The sequence below is a fragment of the Castor canadensis genome, chromosome 3 (assembly GCF_047511655.1).
Source record: "Castor canadensis chromosome 3, mCasCan1.hap1v2, whole genome shotgun sequence".
Taxonomy (NCBI): Eukaryota; Metazoa; Chordata; class Mammalia; order Rodentia; family Castoridae; genus Castor; species Castor canadensis.
In genome coordinates this window covers 35822168-35843111 of record NC_133388.1, presented here as the reverse complement: position 1 = coordinate 35843111, position 20944 = coordinate 35822168, and the positions used below count along the sequence as shown (strand labels likewise).

Sequence of the window (20944 nt, the reverse complement as noted above, 5' to 3'; positions counted from 1 at the left end):
TTATTGCCTATGTCTTCTCTTCAACAAAATTGGAGAAAAGGGCAGAATAGGTTCTGCCTGGAGCAAGGTGGGGGTGAGGGGAGAGTGAGGGGGCGGGGGAAGGGGTGAGAAATGACCCAAACAATGTATGCACATGTGAATAAATGAATAAAAATTTTTTTTAAAAAATCCTAACTCTGAAATAGCTCTTGAATCTGTTCTTCTCTTAGAGCCACAGAATAAATTCAGGCCTTCTTCAGTATAAGTTCCCTGACTTCAAACGTTGGTCCCCTAAGCATTCCCTATACTGTTTCAGTAATTTTCCAAAAATACAAAAGTGACCACAACAGTTCCCCTTATCCACAGAGGCTTCCTTCTAAGATCCCCAATGGATTCCTAAAATTGCAAATAGTGCCAATTCATAAATACGTTATGTTTTTTCCTATATACTGCTATGATAAAGTTTAATTTATAAATTACGAACAAAAGGGGATGAACAGTAAGTGACAATAAATAAAACAACTCTAACAATATAGTATAATAAAAAGTTATGCGAATGAGATTACTCTCCTTCTCAAAACACCTTATTGTATTGTACCTACCCTTCTTCTTAATGAAGTGAGAGAATATCTACTTGTCATGGTAAGTAATGATGCCTACATGACAAGATGAAGTGAAGTGAATAACATGGGCATTGTAACACATTAGGCTACTACGGATCTCCTGCCAATATGTCTCCTTAATCAACTTCTTCAGCTCTGCCAGAAAGAGGTTCTTCATTGGCAGACACAGCCTCCCCAGTAATTTTTATATTTTTTAATCCAAACCTAGTCCTGAATCTGTGTGATCATCCCTTACTTCCAGTAAATGGCTTAGTGTCTCTCATTTCAGGGATTCCCTTGCTTAAGTCTTTGTGTAGGCTCAATGTTTTCTGGTGCAACACATTGCTGTCAATCCAAACATGTTTACTGTTCATATCTCCACTCACAAATTTAATTTATTATCTTATACACTATAGTCATGATTTTTATAGTTCAAGGTGTGAACGCCAATCTGGAACAAATTTCTTTTAACTTTTCTCACAATTTCATGGATAGAAGATTCATTTTTACTACAGATTTTAGCAATAACATTTTATCATTTCTTTTTTTAAATTGATAACTTGCACCTTTTCACTAAAAGAAAGCACTTTACAGCTTCTCTTTGGCATAACAAAACTGTCAGCATCACTACTTTTGTACTTTGAAGCCATTATTAAGTAAAATAAGGGTTACTTGAATACAAGCACTGTGATACCAGGACAGTCATCTGATAGCCAAGACAGCTACTAAGTAACTAATGGATGAGTAGCATATAGAGCATGGATCACTAGACAAAGGGATGACTCATCCTAGGAGGGACACGCAGGATAGTACCAAACTTTACCATGTTACTTAGAACGCATGTAATTTAAAACTTACACATTTTTTTATTTCTGAATTGTTCACTTACTATTTCAGACCATGACTGACTGCCACTCAAACTACAGAGAATAAAACTACAGAAAAGGAGGGTTATTACACATTACCCCCTGTGACTGCTTTTAAACATCCAATAGGTCTCTAATGCCACGAGTAATATAAGTATCAGCTGGTCACTGAAAATGATCTTTGAGATAAGCGGAGGATATTCTAATACACTCCAAGAGAGTATGCACTTAATATATACATATATTTATATATGGGGGAGGGGGGTAGTTCAGAGGTACAGTATGTACCTAGCATTTGTGAGGCCCTGGGTTTGATCTCCAGCACCACCAAAAAATGTTATATATATTTACAAAATTTATCACTGATTTTGTTTGCCTCTATGATAGCTATTGTTTTGTTTGCAGTGTTGAAAATTGAACCCAGGACCTTGGGTAATAGCTATTGTTTTAATACTTCAAATAACTTTGAATGCAGATGGAAGCCTGCTATGTTTATGAGGGCAGTAATGGATTATAAGTTTAAATAGTTAAGAAAAACTAGCCTATAGGATCAAACCCAAACTTCTTTGCATAGCACACAAAATCCTCAATCTGACTTTAATCCATCTTTTAAGTCTTATCTTCCATTATTCTTCCTCTCCACAAATACTCTGAGAAAACTCTCAAAGGATTTTCAGAGCATATTCTAATACTTAAGTTTCTGATTTTACATGTTCTATTAACATTTTCTAGATTAGCATTGTTCAAAAATAAGCCTCAATGCAACTTATATATGTAATATTAAATTTTCTAGCCACGTTTTTAAAAGAAACACATGAATTTTATGTTTTAACAAAATATACCTAAAAGCAAAAATATTATTTTAATATCTAATCGGTATTTTCAAATTATTAAAAAACTTTTGGTACAAGTCTTTTAAATCCAGTTTATATTTTATAATTATGTCACAACTCAATCTGGACTAGCTGTGCTTCTAAGTCGAATAGTCACATGTATCTAGCAACTACTGTATCAGACAGCACAAGTCTAGAGTTCTTCCCTCAGGCAACTTAGTGTGTACTATATACCAACGAATCAGTATTATCAACCATATGTATGTCTTATGGTGGTTACTCATCTACTGACACAAAGCTGTAATTCATTTATTTATTTCTTCAATAGACACTGTTCCATCTTCAAGTACAATTTGTGAGATTTCTCTAAACTGGCTTTCTTATTCTCTGTTTCAAGTTCAGTCCTCTGCTCCCTTCACTATCACAAAACCATTCTAATAACATATTTCTCACTATCATAGAGTCAGGGACAGGGGAAGAGGAGGCCTGTTCTACAGTCATCTTAACTTATAATGTGAAAAGTCTAATTTAAAACAACCTTTGAAGATCCCTTAAATAGCTCCTAAGAACTCAGTATGTATGTTGATGAGTATATATAGTCCTGTAAAGATCCATAAGAACTGAGACTAACCATGAGAAAAACATATTCATATATTCTATCTCTTTACTTCACTTCAAAAGTTCATTTAACAGAACAGCAGGAGGATTTGCTATTGCTGTCACAACACCCACCACCCTAATCACACAGTGGAATTAAATAACTTAAACACCAATATGGTGTAACTCTACTATTAATCCTACTTCCCCCTTTTTTCATACCATACTTTCTACCACAAATGTTCTATTCTTTTTATTTCAAAAGTTTTAACTATTCCATCATTTAAGGAGCTTAGATACTTACATTATACTGGAAAGGCAACATGTAGAGTAGAAAATGCAAGTGTCATTTTCTAGTTTTGCAATCTTTTGAATAAGTGTTATCTATACGCAGACCTCAAGAATTTGCAAAAATCCAATTAAGGAACACAGAACAATATTAAATTCATTCCCTTTACTCATTCCTCCATTAAGACTTTTGAAACCTTCCCTCTGGTAATTTTTCATCTCGTGAGGAAAAAGCCAGTATTTTCAGGTCATACCTAAAAGAGCTCTCAATTAAAAGTAAATATGCACATCAGGAAAAAATATTAAATTAAAATTAACCACACATTCTTATTACCTGCACAAATTTGGGTGGAAATTTTTGTCTAAGGTCTATGAGTAAAGCATCCACACGCTGTCTCTGAAAAATAGAACTTGGTTCTTCTTTCCTTTTGGCTTTCGGTTTGACTTTATCTATTAAAATATGAAATCCAAATCAATATATTACATAATCAGTCTCATATTTTATAAATCTTTATCCATTATGAACATATTAAGCTTCATTACTTTTGGTGGTACTGGGGTTTGAATTCAGGGCCTCAGGCTTGCTAAGCATGTACTCTACCACTTGAGTCATTCCCCCAGCATTAAGCTTCATTATTTTTAATGACTGCTATACCAAGACAATTCCCCAAATAAGCTAAACAGAGCATATAAAAAGAAGTGCTCTAACTCTTTTTCCCAAATGATGTTAAATTCTAACATCTAAAAGGCTGAGCTGGGCATAATAGCTTAAGCTGTAATCCTAACAATTTGGGAGTTCAAAATAGGGACGACCACAGTTAGAGGCCAGCCAAGGCAAAAAGAATGACAGACACCCCACCTTCTCCATCTCAACCAATGGTTGAGTGCAGTGGTGCACACCTGTCACCCCAACTACTCAGGGAAGCACAAATAGTATGATTATGGTCAAGGCCAGCTCACGCATAAAGCGAGACACTATCTCAAAACTAGCCAATGCAAAAACCCCCTATACCACTTAACAGATTAAATAAATAACTGATATACATATCTTTTAAAGATACTTCAATTTCAGTATATGATATGGATACATAAGAGTTTTAAGGCTAAAGTTTTTCATAACTGCCTAAATCACAATTCAGATTATTAGTGTGAAAATTACTTTTGAGTATTTTAATTGTATTAAATGATGTTTTCCCATAAAACCTAATAGGAACAAAAAGTGGGTTTCAGAAACTGAAGCTACTATGCTCAATTATAAAGACTGTAATTCACTAAACAAAAACCTGAAGGAAAGAGAAATTCTGAAGTTATTCGCATATATAGGAGCAAAGGAAGTAGTTGGAGAATTGTCTCTAAATTAAGGGGTTCCTGCAAAGTGTTATTCCACTCCATTAGGTGAGGGAAAAATAGCCCTTGGGGCCACCTTTATTTAACTAAGGCGAACTTCCCTACATCAAACATTGTTGCCTACACCTACTATTAAGAATTAAAATAGGACCAGGCACAGTGATTCATGCCTATAGTCTCAGCTACTTGGGTGGTGGTAATCAAGAGGATCAAAATTTGAGACCAGCTCAGGGAAAAAGTTAGCTAGATCCCATCTTAAGCAGTAAGTCAGCCATAATGGTGTGTCCCAGTAAAGCTAGCTACACAGGAGTAGGTAGATGGATCACAGTCCAAGGCCAGCCCAGGCAAAAACACAAGACTGTATCCAAAAAATAACTCAAGCAAAATAGAGATAGGGCTGTGGCTCAAGTGGTAGAATGCCTGCCTAGCAAGTACACAGTCCAGAGTTCAAACTGCAGCATCACCAAAAATAGCTAAGTCAGAAGAACTGTGTCTGAAAGACCATTCCACAGGTCTAAATTCTATATAAAGGTTACCTTTGCCATAATAATTTGTACTGACTTGCTACTATCAGAGAAGGAAATAGAAAGTATAGAAATACTGCTATAGAAACATTTCTGGTTGCAATTTTTCTGGCAAAACACAGTGAAAAACAGTGGTAGATTAAGAGCCATGGGGAACAGAAGACCTGGTGCCACAAAAGGTGATAACATAGAAGGATCAGAAACAGCCTGGCCACCTGGAGAAAGGGCTGTAAGAGCAACTTCTCATCTACCCCTCTTTGAAAACTAAAGGAATAAAGGGTTGCAAATTCCAAATGACTGAACACTTAGGTAAGTTGGAAGTGTCCTTCCTTTTCTTCACCACTGTTTCTCCTCTTTATACTCCAAATATTTTAAGATTTTATAAAGGTGACTTGAATCACCTTTATAAAAATTACCAGTTACTTAACAGATGAAACTTATCTCTTCCTATGTGAAAGCTATTACTACTATACCTATTTACATGAATCACAGCTACAATGATATTATCGTCTTATGAAAAAGTAAAACACATCAAAAAACATCAACAGCCTTCTTCCTAAAGAAAATGGCTTCATCCCCAAAGGATCAAAAGCCATTTTAGAGGGCTGAGGATGTAGCTCAGTGGTAGAGCACTTGTACAGTAAGAAAAGGCCCTGGGTTGAATCCCCATTACCACAAACACACACAAAACATTTTAGGAGGGTCTAGGTACTCTACCTACCCTGTTCTTCATGATCTTTGAAGTGCCACCAATATCCTTTGGAAGGATGGTATCGACAGTATGACATAGCTTCATCAAAAGCTGACTGAATACCATGCACTGCAGTAAGCTTGTAAAAAAGAAAACAAATATTCAATTTCTCATTTGGTCAACCAAAACTTCTAAAGTAAATACAACATAACACATATGCAAAGATAGTACTTTCCTGTTTTTCAGAATCTAAATTATTATGTAATTTGGAGTTCTTCAATCATCCTCCAGGGTTTGGTCCAAGAACCCCAGATACTAAAACCCATAGATGCTCAAATCCCTTATATAAAATAACGTAGCATTTGCATATAACCTACACACATTCTCCAATATACTTTAAATCATTTACAGATTACTTATGAGACCTAATGTAAGGTAAATACTATGTAAATAGTTGTTATACTGTACTGCTCAGGGAATAATGGTAAGAAACTCTGAACATGTTCAGTACAGGTGCAATTTGTTTTTTCTGAGTATTTTCAATCCATAGTAGTTAAATCCATGGATGTGGAACCCATGAATAACGAAGGCTAACTGTACATGTTAACATTGACTTGGTCCACAGTAAACAATTCTGAAGACATTCTAGTAATCAACATTTTATATCATTTTACACAAGGGAAAAGAGCTCTGGTTTGATTCTTGGAAGCAGGGTATCTCAATAAAAGTTTTCTTTAATGTTTAAAGAATGTGAGGACACTTACCACTCTGGAGTTTATAACTGATCCCAAGTCTGGTGCCTGATAGATCACTCCAGCAATGATATAGTAATCAGCTAGTGGGATAACTACAGCAGCAGGAACAAAAATTTGGTTATGAACACATCTCTAAATATAAACTGCTAAACAGATTTTCTTAAAAATAACAAGCAAGAGATTCCAAGATGGCAACTAGAGAGAGGAAGCAGAAAGTATGCTTCCTAAAATAAAATCTTGGAGAGACGCTGGAGACACAACCTGGTAGGAAAAACCACTGAGAAGACGGAAAACTTTGACTCTTCCACACCCCCAGCCCATGCATACCATCCCCACTTCATGTTAAACGGAGAAACCAGGAGGGCTTCTGCCACCGCCAGACGCCAGCTCCAAGGCCACTTGGGAAGACGCAGACCACAAGGTGAGCTAAGCGGCATTCGGTACTCCCACAGACAACCTTGAGCCAGATCAGCATAGCCCCCTGGACAGACCGACCACCACCCAGGGAAAAAAGAGAAAAAAAAAAACAAACTGAATAAACAACAACAACAACAAACACAAGTAGCAAAGAGGGCGGAGCGCCCTCAGCCCCGAAGACGGTTGGGTGGGGGGGAGGGGAAATCCCTCACAGAACTGTAAATAAACAAGCTGGCCGGAGAAGGGAAGAGTGGAGGCACCTTCCCAGGAAACTTGGAGCAGGAAAGCTTGTAAAAGTGGCAATGGGAGGAAAACTCCACTGGAGAGGGGGGAAGGGCCACTTCCCACATGAACTGTAAATAAACATGCCAGCTGGAGAAGGCATGTGTAGTGACACCTACCCCAATGTGCTTGGAAAGGGAAAGCTTGTTAACAGTGGCAGTTCTGCCCAGGAGAACTCTAAGAAAACAAAGCCTGAGGGGCTAGGTGAGTGTTAAGCTGACTCCTGAGATCTGCATAAATAAAGCCTCCAGCAACAGCTGGCTGACAGTAGCGGGCAGGGGAGCCGCAGCCTCAGATAGACATTCACAAAGCTATCTCCAGACTTTTTTTTTTTCTTTCTTCCTTTGATGAGACAACAACCAATCTACACCTGCATGCTGAAAAACTTACTGACACTATATTGCATTTGAACTTGGGACACCTTGTTGTGTTTTGATTTTTTTTTGGTTTTTTTCCCCTTTGATGAGATGACAGAACTACTTCTGAGACACCATCTCCAGGATTGGAAGCTGAGGGACTAACACCAAAATTATTAAGTCTGAAACTTTATTGCATTTGAACTTGGAGATTTTTTTTTATTTTAATCCTCTCTCTGTCTCTCTAATGCCTGTTTAGCTTACTGTTGATTAGTACACTATCTCTCCCTGATTATATCTTTGAAACTTTTTTTGTTTGTTTGTTTTGGCTTTTTTTTTTTTACTTATTTGTTTTTCCCTTTTTCTTTACCTTCTTTGCTTTCCCTCTCTTCTCACCCTTCCATTCTAAATATCACCATTGTTATTATTAAGAGCTAGAAAATACTTAATTGCACACAGTACAGGGACAGTAACAATACCAAGGACAATGATGGGAAGACAGAAAAAACAGGGAAACCAGTTTCCCCACAGCAAAAAATTAGTACAAGAACCAGAGGGAAATAAAGAAAACACACTCAGAACCAGACTCTAACAAAATGAAGATAAACTATGCCAAAGAACCCAATGAAGTCGACAAGAATAATTTGAAAGAAGAAATCCTACAGGTAATCAATGAGAATTTTATAGAGATGATACTGGATATGGTCAACCAAAATGTACAGGAGACGCTCAAGAAATTCCAAAACAACAAAAATAGAGAATTTGAGAAAGCACAAGAAGAAATTAAAGAAACTATTGAAGCACTGTAAAAACACCAAAGTGAAACAAAGAACACAATTAATAAAGAGATAAATGAACTCAGGGTGAAAATAGAATACACTAAAGAGGAAACCACCCAGGATACGGAAAACCTCAGAAAAAAGAACGAAACAGAAATGCAAAACAAAATAGAAGGATGATCCAACAGAATACAACAAGCAGAACACAGAATCTCAGAACTCGAAGATGAAATGGTAATTAAAGGAAAAACTGAAGAACTATTAGTTAAACAACTCAAGACCTGTGAAAAGAAAATGCAAGAACTCATTGACTCCATTAAGGACCAAACCTGAGAATCACAGGCATTGAAGAAGGAGAAGAGGTGCAAGCAAAGGGAATGCACAATATACTCAACAAAATAATAACAAAAAATTTCCCAAATATAGAGAAATATATGCCCATACAGATGCAAGAGGCCTCCAGAACACCAAACACACCAGACCAAAATAGAACTACCCCACAGCATATTATCATTAAAACACAAAGTACAGAGACCCGAGAGAGAATACTGAAGCCTGTAAGAGAGAAAAAAACAAGTAACATACAAAGGTAAACCCATCAAACTCACAGCAAACTTCTCAACAGAAATATTAAAAGCAAGAAGAGCTAGGGTGAGATCTTCCAGGCACTGAATGAAAACAACTTCAACCCTAGGATACTCAACCCAGCAAAACTATCATTCAAAATAGATGGAGCAATAAAAGTCTTCCATGATAAGCAGAAACTAAAACAATATGTGACCACAAAGCCACCACTATAAAAGATTCTTCAAGGGATTCTGCACACAGAAAGTGAAACCCAACATAACTATGAAAGGACAGGCAGCACCAAACTACAGGAAAAGAAAAAGCAAGAAAGTACACAGTAACCTCAATCTAGGTACACATAATCAAACCTTCAAACAACTGAGACAACTAAATGACAGGAATCACCATATACTTATCAGTACTAACACTTAATGTTAATGGACTTAATTCCCCCATCAAAAGGCACCATTTGATGAAATGGATTAAAAAGTAAGATCCAACAATTTGTTGGAGACCCATCTTACCAACAGAAATAAGCCTAGGCTTAGGATGAAAGGCTGGAAGAAGATTTACCAAGCCCATGGCCCCCGAAAAAAAGGCAGGAGTAGCAATACTTATCTCTGACAAACTAGACTTCAAACCTACATTGATCAAATGAGATAAAGAAGGACATTCCATACTAATAAAAGGGGAAATAGACCAAAAGAAAATAACCATTATCAACCTATATACACCCAATGTCAATGCACCCAATTTCATCAAACATACCCTGAAGGACCTAAAAGCATATATTAACTCCAACACAGTGGTTGTGGGAGACTTTAACACCCCATTATGATCAATAGATAGGTCATCCAAACAAAAACTCAATAAAGAAATCCTAGATCTAAAATATACAATAGATCAAATGGACCTACTTGACGTCTACAGAACATTCAACCAACTTCTACACAATGTACATTCTTCACAGCAGCCCATGGAACCTTCTCCAATATAGACCATATCATAGGAAAGCAAGCCTCAGCAAATATAAGAAAATAGAAATTATACCATGCATTCTATCTGATCACAATGCAATAAACCTAGAACTCAACGACAAAAATAAAGACCAAAAACATACAAACAGCTGGAAACTGAGTAACTCATTGCTTAATGAACAATGGGTCATTGATGAAATAAAAGAGGAAATTAAAAGGTTCCTGGAAGTCAATGAAAATGAAAACACAACCTACCGGAACCTTTGGGATATAGCAAAGGCAGTCCTGAGAGGAAAGTTTATAGCCATGAGTACATATATTAAAAAGACTGAAAGACCTCAAATCAATGACTTAATGATACATCTCAAACTCCTAGAAAAACAAGAACAAGCAAATCCCAACACAAACAGGAGAGAATAAAAATAAGAGCTGAAATCAATGTACTAGAAACTAAAAAAACCATACAAAGAATTTATGAAACAAAAAGTTGGTTCTTTGAAAAAGTAAACAAGATTGACAGCCCCCTGGCAAACCTGACTAAAATGAGGAAGGAAAAAACCCAAATTAGTAGAATCAGGAATGCAAAAGGGGAGATAACAACAAACACCATGGAAGTCCAGGAAATCATCAGACTACTTCAAGAACCTATATTCAAATAAATTCAAAAATCTTAAAAGAAATGGCAGATTTCTAGATACATATGATCATCCAAAACTGAACCAAGAGGAAATTAATTAATCACCTGAATAGATCTATAACACAAAATGAAATTAAAGCAGCAATCAAAAGTCTCCCTAAAAAGAAAAGTCCAGGACCTGATGGATTCTCTGCTGAATTCTATCTGACTTTTAAAGAAGAACTGATACCAACAACCCTCCTTAAACTGTCCCACCAAATAGAAAGGGAAGGAAAACTGCCTAACACATTTTATGAAGCCAGTATTACACTTATCTCAAAACCAGGCAAAGATACCTCCAAAAAGGAGAACTATAGGCCAATACTCTTAATGAACACTGATGTAAAAATCCTCAATAAAATAATGGCAAACCGAATTCAACAACACATCAAAAAGATCATTCACCACAACCGAGTAAGCTTCATCCCAGGAATGCAGGCGTGGTTCAACATACGAAAATCAATAAACATAATAAACCACATTAACAGAAGCAAAGACAAAAACCACTTGATCATCTCAATAGATGCAGAAAAAGCCTTTGATAAGATCCAACATCATTTCATGATAAAAGCTCTAAGAAAACTAGGAATAGAAGGAAAGTACCTCAACATTATAAAAGCTATATGTGACAAACCACCTACAGCCAGCATTATACTTAATGATGAAAAATTGAAACCATTCCCTCTAAAATCAGGAACTAGACAAGGATGCCCACTATCTCCACTCCTATTCAACATAGTACTGGAATTCCTAGCCAGAGCATTTAGGCAAGAAGAAGGAATAAAAGGAATACAAATAGGTAAAGAAACTGTCAAAATATCCCTATTTGCAGACAATATGATCCTATACCTTAAAGACCCAAAAAACTCTACTCAAAAGCTCCTAGATACCATCAATAGCTATAGCAAGGTAACAGGATATAAAATCAACATAGAAAAATCATTAGCATTTCTATACACTAATAATGAACAAACTGAGAAAGAATATATGAAAACAATTCCATTTACAATAGCCTCAAAAAAAAAAACGAAATACCTAGGTGTAAACCTAACAAAAGATGTGAATGACCTTTACAAAGAAAATATAAACTTCTGAAGAAAGAGATTGAGGAAGACTATAGAAAGTGGAGAGATCTCCCATGCTCATGGATTGGTAGAATCAACATAGTAAAAATATCTATATTCCCAAAAGTAATCTACATGTTTAATGCAATTCCCATCAAAATCCCAATGACATTCAATAAAGAGATTGAAAAATCTACCGTTAAATTTATATGGAAACACAAGAGGCCACAAATAGCCAAGGCAATACTCAGTAAAAAGAACAATGCTGGAGGTATCACAATACCCGACTTCAAACTATATTACAAAGCAGTAACAATAAAAACAGCATAGTACTGGCACAAAAACAGACCAGTGGAACAGAATAGAGGACCCAGATATGAAGCCACACAACTACAATCAACTTGTCTTTGAAAAAGGCACTAAAAATACACAATGGCAAAAAGACAGCCTCTTCAACAAAAACTGCTGGGAAAACTGGTTAGCAGTCTGCCAAAAACTGAAATTAGATCCATGTTTATCACACTATACCAATAGTAACTCAAAATGGATCAAGGATCTTAATATCAGACCCCAAACTCTAAAGCTGGTACAAGAAAGAGTAGGAAATACTCTGGAATTAATACGTATAGGCAAGAACTTTCTCAATGGAATCCCAGCAGCACAGCAACTAAGAGATAGCATAGATAAATGGGACTTCATAAAACTAAAACGCTTCTGCTCAAAAAAAGAAATGGTCTCTCAACTGAAGAGACCACCCACAGAGTGAGAGAAAATATTTGCCAGCTACACATCAAAGTACTGATAACCAAAATATACAGGGAAACTGTATATAAAACTAAAATTCGCCCAAAATTAATGAACCTATAAAGAAATGGGCAAGTGAACTAAACAGAACTTTCTCAAAAGAAGGAATTCAAATGGCCAAAAAAACACATGAAAAAATGCTCACCATCTCTAGCAATAAAGGAAATGCAAATTAAAGCCACACTAAGATTCCACCTCACCCCTGTTAGAATAGCCATCATTAGCAACATCACTAACAACAGGTGTTGGCGAGGATGCGGGGGCGGGGGGGAAGGAATGCTCTTACACCGCTGGTGGCAATGTAAACTTAGTACAACCACTCTGGAAAAAAATTTGGAGGCTTCTTAAAAATCTAAACATTGATCTACCATATGATCCAGCAATGCCTCTCTTGGGGATGTACCGAAAAGACTGTGACACAGGTTACTCCAAAGGCACCTGCACACCCATGTTTATTGCAGCACTATTCACAATAGCCAAGTTATGGAAACAGCCAAGATGTCCCACCACTGATGAATGGATTAAGAAAATGTGGTATCTATACAGAATGGAATTTTATGCAGCCATGGTGAAGAACGAAATGTATCATTCGCAGGTAAATGGATGGAATTGGAGAACATGATTCTGAGTGAGGTTAGCCTGGCCCAAAAGACCAAAAATCGTATGTTCTCCCTCATATGCGGACATGAGATCAAGGGAAAACACAACAAGGGGATTGGACTTTGATCACATGATAAAGCGAGAGCACACAAGGGAGGTATAAGGATAGATAAGACACCCAAAAAACTCGATAGCATTGTTGCCCTCAACACAGAGAAACTAAAGCAGATACCTTAAAATCAACTGAGGCCAATAGGAGAAGGGGACCAGGAACTAGAGAAAAGGTTAGTTCAAGAAGAATTAACCTACAAGGTAACACACGTGTCCAGGAAATTAATGAATGTCAACTCCCTGTATAACTATCCTTTTCTCAACTAGCAAAAACCCTTGTTCCTTCCTATTATTGCTTCTACTCTCTCTTCAACAAAATTAGAGATAAGGGCAGAATAGTTTCTGCCGGATAGCAAGGGGTAAGGGGGGGGTAAGGAAGGGAGCGGGGAGGGAGTAAGGGAGGGGTAGGAGAAGGGGGGGAGAAATGACCCAAACATTGCATGCACATATTAATAAAATAAAAATTAAAAAAAAAGTAACAACCAATAGGGCTGGGGATGTAGCTTAGTGCTTAAGTGTACATACATGCCTGGCATGTATGAGGCCGTGGGCTTGAATCCTAGTATGTGACATCATGACATTTTCCCATATTAAACCTTAAGAGAAGGTTTGGTAATTCCTTTTTTTTTTTGTAAATAAAGTTATACTGGAAAACAGCCACACCCACTCATTTATATATTACCTGCAGCTACTTTGGCAACAGTTGAGTAGTTAGGCCCAAAAGGTCTAAAGAATTTACTTTCCTTCACAGAAAAAGTATGCCAACTCTTAACTCAAGAGCAGTGTTTCTCAAACTTTAATGCACATCTAAATTACACCTAATCATTCTGGAGCTTGTTAAAATGAGATTCTTAAGGGGTAGGCATAGTACTTTTCAAACAAGTTCCCAAGTGGTGCTAATGGTATTATTAGTCAATCAAACTTTGGGGAGTAAGTCCTTATAGCCAGAGAGACTTGAAGCCCAGGGTGAAGATATCTGATGCACTAAATTTGCCTCTGAGTTCCAGGGCTGAGTTCTACGGAATACAACAGCTACTACTGAGTCTGGAGCCATCTTGTATAGCTTTTATACCCTGAATCCTCTCACACGGTCTTGCCTTTCTTCAAAGGTTCTCTTTTCTCTGGGAAGAGACTCTAGATCTTTCATTTTGAAACTAAATTTGGATTCTGGAAACACAACTTGTTCAGCAATTCATTCTCTAAAATCAATACCAGAGTAACATTTACTCCTAAATATCTTAATGTGGGCATCTAGTTGAGAGATGTAGCTGGCACAACACTACCTGGCTTCTCTACCTTGAATCATCTCTTTAGTGTGATTTTTTTCCCAAAGTTCTGTTTGATTCCAAGGTGTGTTAAAGTTCTGGCCGTCTTCAGAATAGGTGTTGATTTAAAACCAAATCTAGATTCATTACTCTTTAATGTTATTTCTTAAACAAGTTTCCATTTGGTAGTAAAACCCAAGTAAGAGTTTTGATTGAAGGTATCTTTGAGAATATTCAACTGACCCTTATGAATGTGATATAATTGCACTGCCATGTATTTTACAACAGAATTAACTCCGTGACTGAAATGAGAAGAAAACTTCCTTGGGATGCTTAAGGTTCTGTGGGATTCCTACAACTGTGCTCACAGTCAGAGGTAACTGCTCTGATAGTTAGAGCTTAGGGAGCTGTCCTTGGGCATGTTGCAAAAGTCTGGGTGTCTAAGCATATCACTAGTGGAACTTCACTTCTGAAATATTTCCTTGGCTTCTGAAATATTTTCTATACCTGCTACACCAGCTGGCTCAGCCAAGATGTACAAACAATGGAAGTGGACACAGGATTCCCAGTGATATCCATCTGGGAATCTGAAATTCCAGTGGGCAGAGGACGCCTACATCACCAGTTCTCAATAAAAATCGTGGTCTCAGGGTATCAAATGGGCTTTCCTAAGCAGACAGACACGTATGGCTGCTTGTCTGCTGAATGGCCAGCATACTTTGTGTGGTTCCTCACAGGAAGGAAAGCACAGGCAACTTGTATGTGGATTCCTATAGACCCCACCCAGTATGTCTTTTTCCATTACTAATCTGGCTGTATATTCTCACTGTGTAGCATAATAAATTTTAGTTATGAGTACAATGACAGGCTGATTCTAATGAGTCCACCTGACAAAGGACTGAATATGTATGTGATCTGATGGACCCTGAAAACAGAACTCAATCCCCCAAAAATGAGAATATTTAGGTCAGAAAGTAAATAAATTGTGGCATTTTAAGATGAAAACAATGCCTATAATTTATACATTTACCTTGAGTAGGGGACTGCCGCTGTTGCTTTCGAATGATGAAAAGAATGGGCTCTTGAGCATGTAAAAGGATGTATTCAACTCCAACCATCTGACTGAAACAGACAAACATCCAAAGATCTATGAATGCTCATAACAATTTTGTAGGGCATTCAAATTACTAAATAAATTGTGGCAATACTGTAAATAGGATTAAAAATGTCTATGTTTGGTGTTAAAACCTGGCTGCTGAGTAAAACTATTTTCTTTCTATGTAGATGGTACATAGATAAAGTATTACTTGGTTTTTGGACAAAAACAAAATTTCTCTACAAAAATTCGTCGTGAATTTAAATCTGAGTATTTTCAATCACGAAAGTACACTGAAGAGTGTCTATTTCAAGAAGCCAATCAAAATACCATTATACTCCCTGACCAAGACCTATAATAAATATACATAAGGTATAAAAATAGACATGAAAACCCAATTATATATTCTACCCAAATGGAAAATATCCAAAGCTTTATCTTATCCCAACGTATTTTTTGACCAGATTATGTTTAAAAGCAACAATAAGTTGTCTTAACAGCTATTAATATTTACTTCATAACAACAATTTAAAATACACCATAGAAATTTAATTTCACAAAACCCACTCCATCTTCAATATTTAGGTGACAAATGATAAATTATGTAGCTATTTCAGAAATTTTTTTAATAGTAAGAAATTCTTAATTATTTAGCATCCTAGAGTCTAAAGAATCTTTTGTGTATGTTGAGTCAAAATTTCCTGTATTATAATGCAAAGGAAAGCCTACTATAAACCAGACTATAAGACATTAAATTAGATTTAAAGAGGTGATAATTATGGTTGTCTGGTTGACAGCAGTTGCATTGCTAAAAATCATTCATCAAAGCAACATCTAAACCTCAGTTCTATTTTAAAGGGATTTATGAAATTATATAGAAAAGACAAGTGACTACTAATAATCTCCTTGCATGTTAAATTTGGACAAACACAAACAGAACTAGTTTTTTTTCCAAAAGTTCTACTTTGTACTTCATGATCTACAACTCACAAGAACTATTCACTACAAAATCTCTAGGTGACAAAGATGCTACCTTTTTATAATAACTTACTTCAAGTGCTCTAATGTTAGCCTCTGCATTTTGACCACTTCATTATTACATGTCCTATCATAAAAAGGATTACTTCTTTCTGAAAAGTAATCCAGGACACTGCCACTGTTCAAAATGGGGATCCAAGAGCTGTCAACCCAAGAGATTCCCAGCAGATTATCTATAAAAAAGAAAAAATGATAAAGGATTAGAAAGAAACCAATCCAACAAATATCTATTATGCACATAATGTAGTAGGCACTATGACTATAAGAATGACATAGATTCTAACCTACATACTCTCACTATCTAACAGAAGAGAGATATACACAAGAAAACAGTGGCAACACAATATAATAAGTAGTATGATGAAGGTAAGGATAAATGAGATATGAGAGCATGGAATGGAAATGATTTTTCATATAGGTAGGAAATAGATTTTTGCACTGTATGTTAAAAAACAGAGATTCACCATGGAGAAAAAAAAAGATAAAGTAATTCTAAGCACTTAGTACTCATATACAAAAGTATGAAAATATAAAATAAATTATATGCTTAGATTATAATTTGATTAGGTAAAGAAATGCTAAGATTTGAGATCTAGAAAGAGCTTTCTAAAGATTGGAAATCCTGAGTTTTTATGTTGAAAACTAATTAAAAATTTTTCAAAGCATCCATAACCAGCAGTTTAATCTCTCAATTAGGGACAAATAAGGTATCATTATAAATAAGAAGATAATGACATAAAAGTTAAGGAGCAAAGAGCAAGTAAAATTCCCTTATTATTGCAACACTGTTTCATATTTCAGAGCTGAATTCAATCTTAATTTAAAAGATATGGTAGAGGTGGGCATGTTGGTGCACACACACAATCCCAGCACTCAGGAGGCAGAGGCAGAAGGATCATGAGTTCAAAGCCAGCATAGGCTACAAAAGAACCTGTCTCAAAAAAAAAAGGTAAATAAATACCTTTAATTTATAAGCTTTTATTGTAAACAATACTAGGTTTAAGTTATAAACATCAAAACATTTATATACTAGTTAAAAGGCTTCAGCCTCTCCTATATTGCAAGTACTTATGACATCTTTGAAAAAGTCAGACCTAATTCAAGGTGACAAGCCGTTCTAAACAAAATGAATCAAAGGAGAAAGTTATTTTAAAAAGTAAAAACACAAAATGTGCTTTATGTGCTCTAAAATAAAGACACAAACAGATAAAGTATGTCAATGACCAAAGTAATGAGATACCATTCATACAGTTCATCATACATGGGTCATGCTATAGCCAAATACACAACAGACTAGAAAATACATTTTTGAGAATGAGATATTATTTCTGTTGAAAAGCAAATAAAGATAATTGTTACCTTCACCTTTAAATTCTACAGCCCAATTATTAACAGGTTTACGGCAGAACCACTTAAGGCATTTCTCTTTAATTTCCTTAGGAAATTGACGTTTTTTCCTAAAAATGTTGTCGTTATATTTCTGTGCATTGCCATTGCCTTCAACCAGGCCATCATCATTTTATGCACATACCTATTAACTCTTCTGAGATTCTGGTAAGTAAAATGAGCCCTACATGCTACCCAAGATCAAGAAGCAATTAAGGGGTTGCATCTCCATATACTGACTAATTCAACAAATATTTCATTACCTCTACAGTTCAGCTGTGAAAAAGAACATCGCTGCCCTCAGTTATGTTAGACAGAGGTATTACAGACTCAAAATAAAAATTACAATAAAAGATGTAGGGACTTCTGCCTAGCGAACCATGGAGTATAATGTCAAGAACAGGCTAAATCCACAGCCATCTCTACCCAAAGGCAGTCCCTTCACCCTGATAAAACAGCCCCAATATTGCTGCAGAGATATGTGCGTTCAACGGTGCTCCAGGGCTAAGTGCTCAAAGCTCAGAGCCGCTTCTAACTCCGCGTCAATGCCTTTAAGACATCGTCAGAAACGGGGAAATTCGGCACATTTTAGCCAAATTAGAGCCTTAGGTCGTCGGAAGAAACCTTTCAGAAGTTGAGAGACCTAACAAGAGGATCTACGGACAGCTATAAACCCTCAAGCCAATTCACAACCAGGGGCAGGGGAGCATAATTACCTCGGATATCCACCGCCGCCATAATTCCAAAAACACTTACAGGTCCTCCCTTCCGGCGCAGGGTAATGACGACCGCGGGTTGAAAGTAAGGATGGGTGGTGAAGAGGGTCAAAAATGTGAACTGCAAGCGCGAAGCAGTCGCAAGAACGTACGAAAGCGGTAGAGCTAGAAAAGAGATGAGTGGATTAGGAGATGGGAGAAAGACTGGAACTAAAGGGGCGTGGCTATGAGCAGCGGGGAGCTGAGGGGCGGGGCGGGGAGCTGAGGGGCGGGGCGGGGAGGTGGGAGGAGGACTGGAAGGGGCGGGGCGGGCGCGGCAAGGCAGGCTCTCCGGAGCGGGAAGAGGCTGGAAGGAGAGGGCAGTGCCAAAGAAAGGCGAAGGCGAAGGGGTAGGGGGTCCACTACTGGATTAAAAAGTAGAATTCCTACAGGCAAACACATTGAGCGGAGTTCATCTCCCTGGTCAAAAATGACAGATTTGCCAAAATGACAAATTGTAATACTGCAGAGCTGGAAGTTGAGAAGGTCTCTAACTTTAAAAGCTTCTGCGTCATCCTGGCGTGGTGGTACACGTCTGTAATCCCAGCACTCAGGAGACTGAAGCAGGAGGATCATGAGTTCAAAACCAGTCTGGGCTACATAGGGAGACCCTTCGCAAACTAAGTAAATAGGTAAATAAATAAGTATGACTGTGTATTCAACGAATTTAGGAGCTACTGGCTCTTCTATTTTTCACCCTGTCTCAAATGAGGACAGGATTTAGCAGAAAGAATTTGAGAGGTTTTTTTCTTCTTTTTGGAGGTATTGGGATTTGAACTCAAGGCCCTGTGCTTACTAGGCTGGTGCTCTACCACTTCAGACATGCCCCACCTTCAGTCACTGGCTTCCCTGTAACTAAAAACCCATTAAAAACTTAAACCAATTAACAACCTAAACCAAAGCTGGTTGTCGATGGCTCATACCTATAATCCTAGCTACTCAGAAGGCAGAGATCACAAGGATTGAGGTTTGAGGCCAGCCCAGGCAAATAGTTTGAGAGACCCCCATCTCCAAAATAACCAAAGTGAAATGGATTGAAGGTGTGTATAAGTGGTAGAGTACCTATTTTGTGAGTATGAAACCCTAAGTTCAAATCACAGCCCCACCCAAAAAAATGGAAACCTAAATCAAATTAAAACAACAAAATCACAAGACAGAAAGTGCTTCTGAAGTAAACTATGAACAAAATTAAAAGGAATGCCCAGTGTAATGGCCTAATGTCTGCATTCCAGGTGGTCTGGGAACAGGTAGCAAGACTTCAGACATGAAATGATCCTGTGGTATGGGGAAGGCATAGAAAGCCTCAGAAAAATCCCAAAGCTCCTAGGTGACTATGCAAAAGCAAAATGGAGATATCTGCAAATGACACAGAGACTGAAAGACCCAAAAAGCTGAAGGAGGAGTGGGGCTGGGTACCTATATCATATCCTTCTGCTAAACTAGGAACTAGGAAGACTCTCCCAGAATTTAACCATGACTCAGGACCAAAAAAGGAGGACTATTAATTTAATTGGGATTTTCCACCTCATAGATGGGTAATTCAAATGTTTAAAAATCTCAGTGTAATAAAAGCATATTGCTTGTACTTCAATTTTATGCCTGAAACGGTACGTATAAAATAAGGGTCCCAACACATGTAGTACCTACACCTAGCATGGTTTTGAAAGAGAGAATTTTCCAAGAGGAAACGTCAAGCCTTTTGTTTTACTGATATTGTTTCCTTGTGTTTTTACAAGGAGAGACAATTAGGAAGAATTGTGACTGCACAGGGCCTGTGGATAATAAAACACATGGTAAACATGATAAACCAGACCTGGGTATTCAACCATTTACCTTATAGTCAATGGAAGAAATGTGACCAAGATAGTTTGGGAAGATTATTTGAGGAGGACTCAGAGGGGTTTATAAGACTCAACACAGAGAGTGCATATAGGTCATTGCAAACTAAACAAGGTCTACAGTAAAACAAAGGAAGTGGTAGAGAGAAAAGAGAAAGGATTTCAGATGTTTAGGAGATAGAATCAAAAGGCAATTAGTGATTAATAGGTGAGCCTGGTGAGGGAGAGTGAGGAATTAAAAATAAGTCTTGAGATACTGACTTATATGACCAGGCATTATTAATCAGATGAGGAATAACAAGTAACAAGTAGATGAAAAAGTGGATAATGACTTATTTTTAACATGACTATATTGTACATGAACATAGTCAGCAGGACATCCTATAGATCAGGGTTTGCACTAGTGACATTTGGGGCCAGATAACTATTTGCTGGAGGTGGGAAGAGCTGT

At 37.1% G+C, this 20944-nt stretch overlaps 1 protein-coding gene across 4 annotated transcripts in view; it reads right to left on the bottom strand.

The window, feature by feature from the left end:
* Med6 (mediator complex subunit 6) overlaps positions 1-18764 on the bottom strand; it is a 98755-nt gene extending 79991 nt beyond the window's left edge. For all 4 annotated transcript variants that reach the window (XM_074067672.1, XM_074067670.1, XM_074067669.1 and 1 more), the window contains exons 1-6: positions 18617-18764; positions 16528-16687; positions 15411-15502; positions 6492-6574; positions 5758-5866; positions 3500-3615 (exon numbers count right to left, since the gene is read on the bottom strand). In XM_074067672.1, the coding sequence (XP_073923773.1) occupies positions 3500-3615; positions 5758-5866; positions 6492-6574; positions 15411-15502; positions 16528-16687; positions 18617-18638 (582 nt within the window). In that variant the 5' untranslated portion in view covers positions 18639-18764. The remainder of the gene's footprint in view (positions 1-3499; positions 3616-5757; positions 5867-6491; positions 6575-15410; positions 15503-16527; positions 16688-18616) is intronic.
* Positions 18765-20944: the final 2180 nt, after the last annotated feature.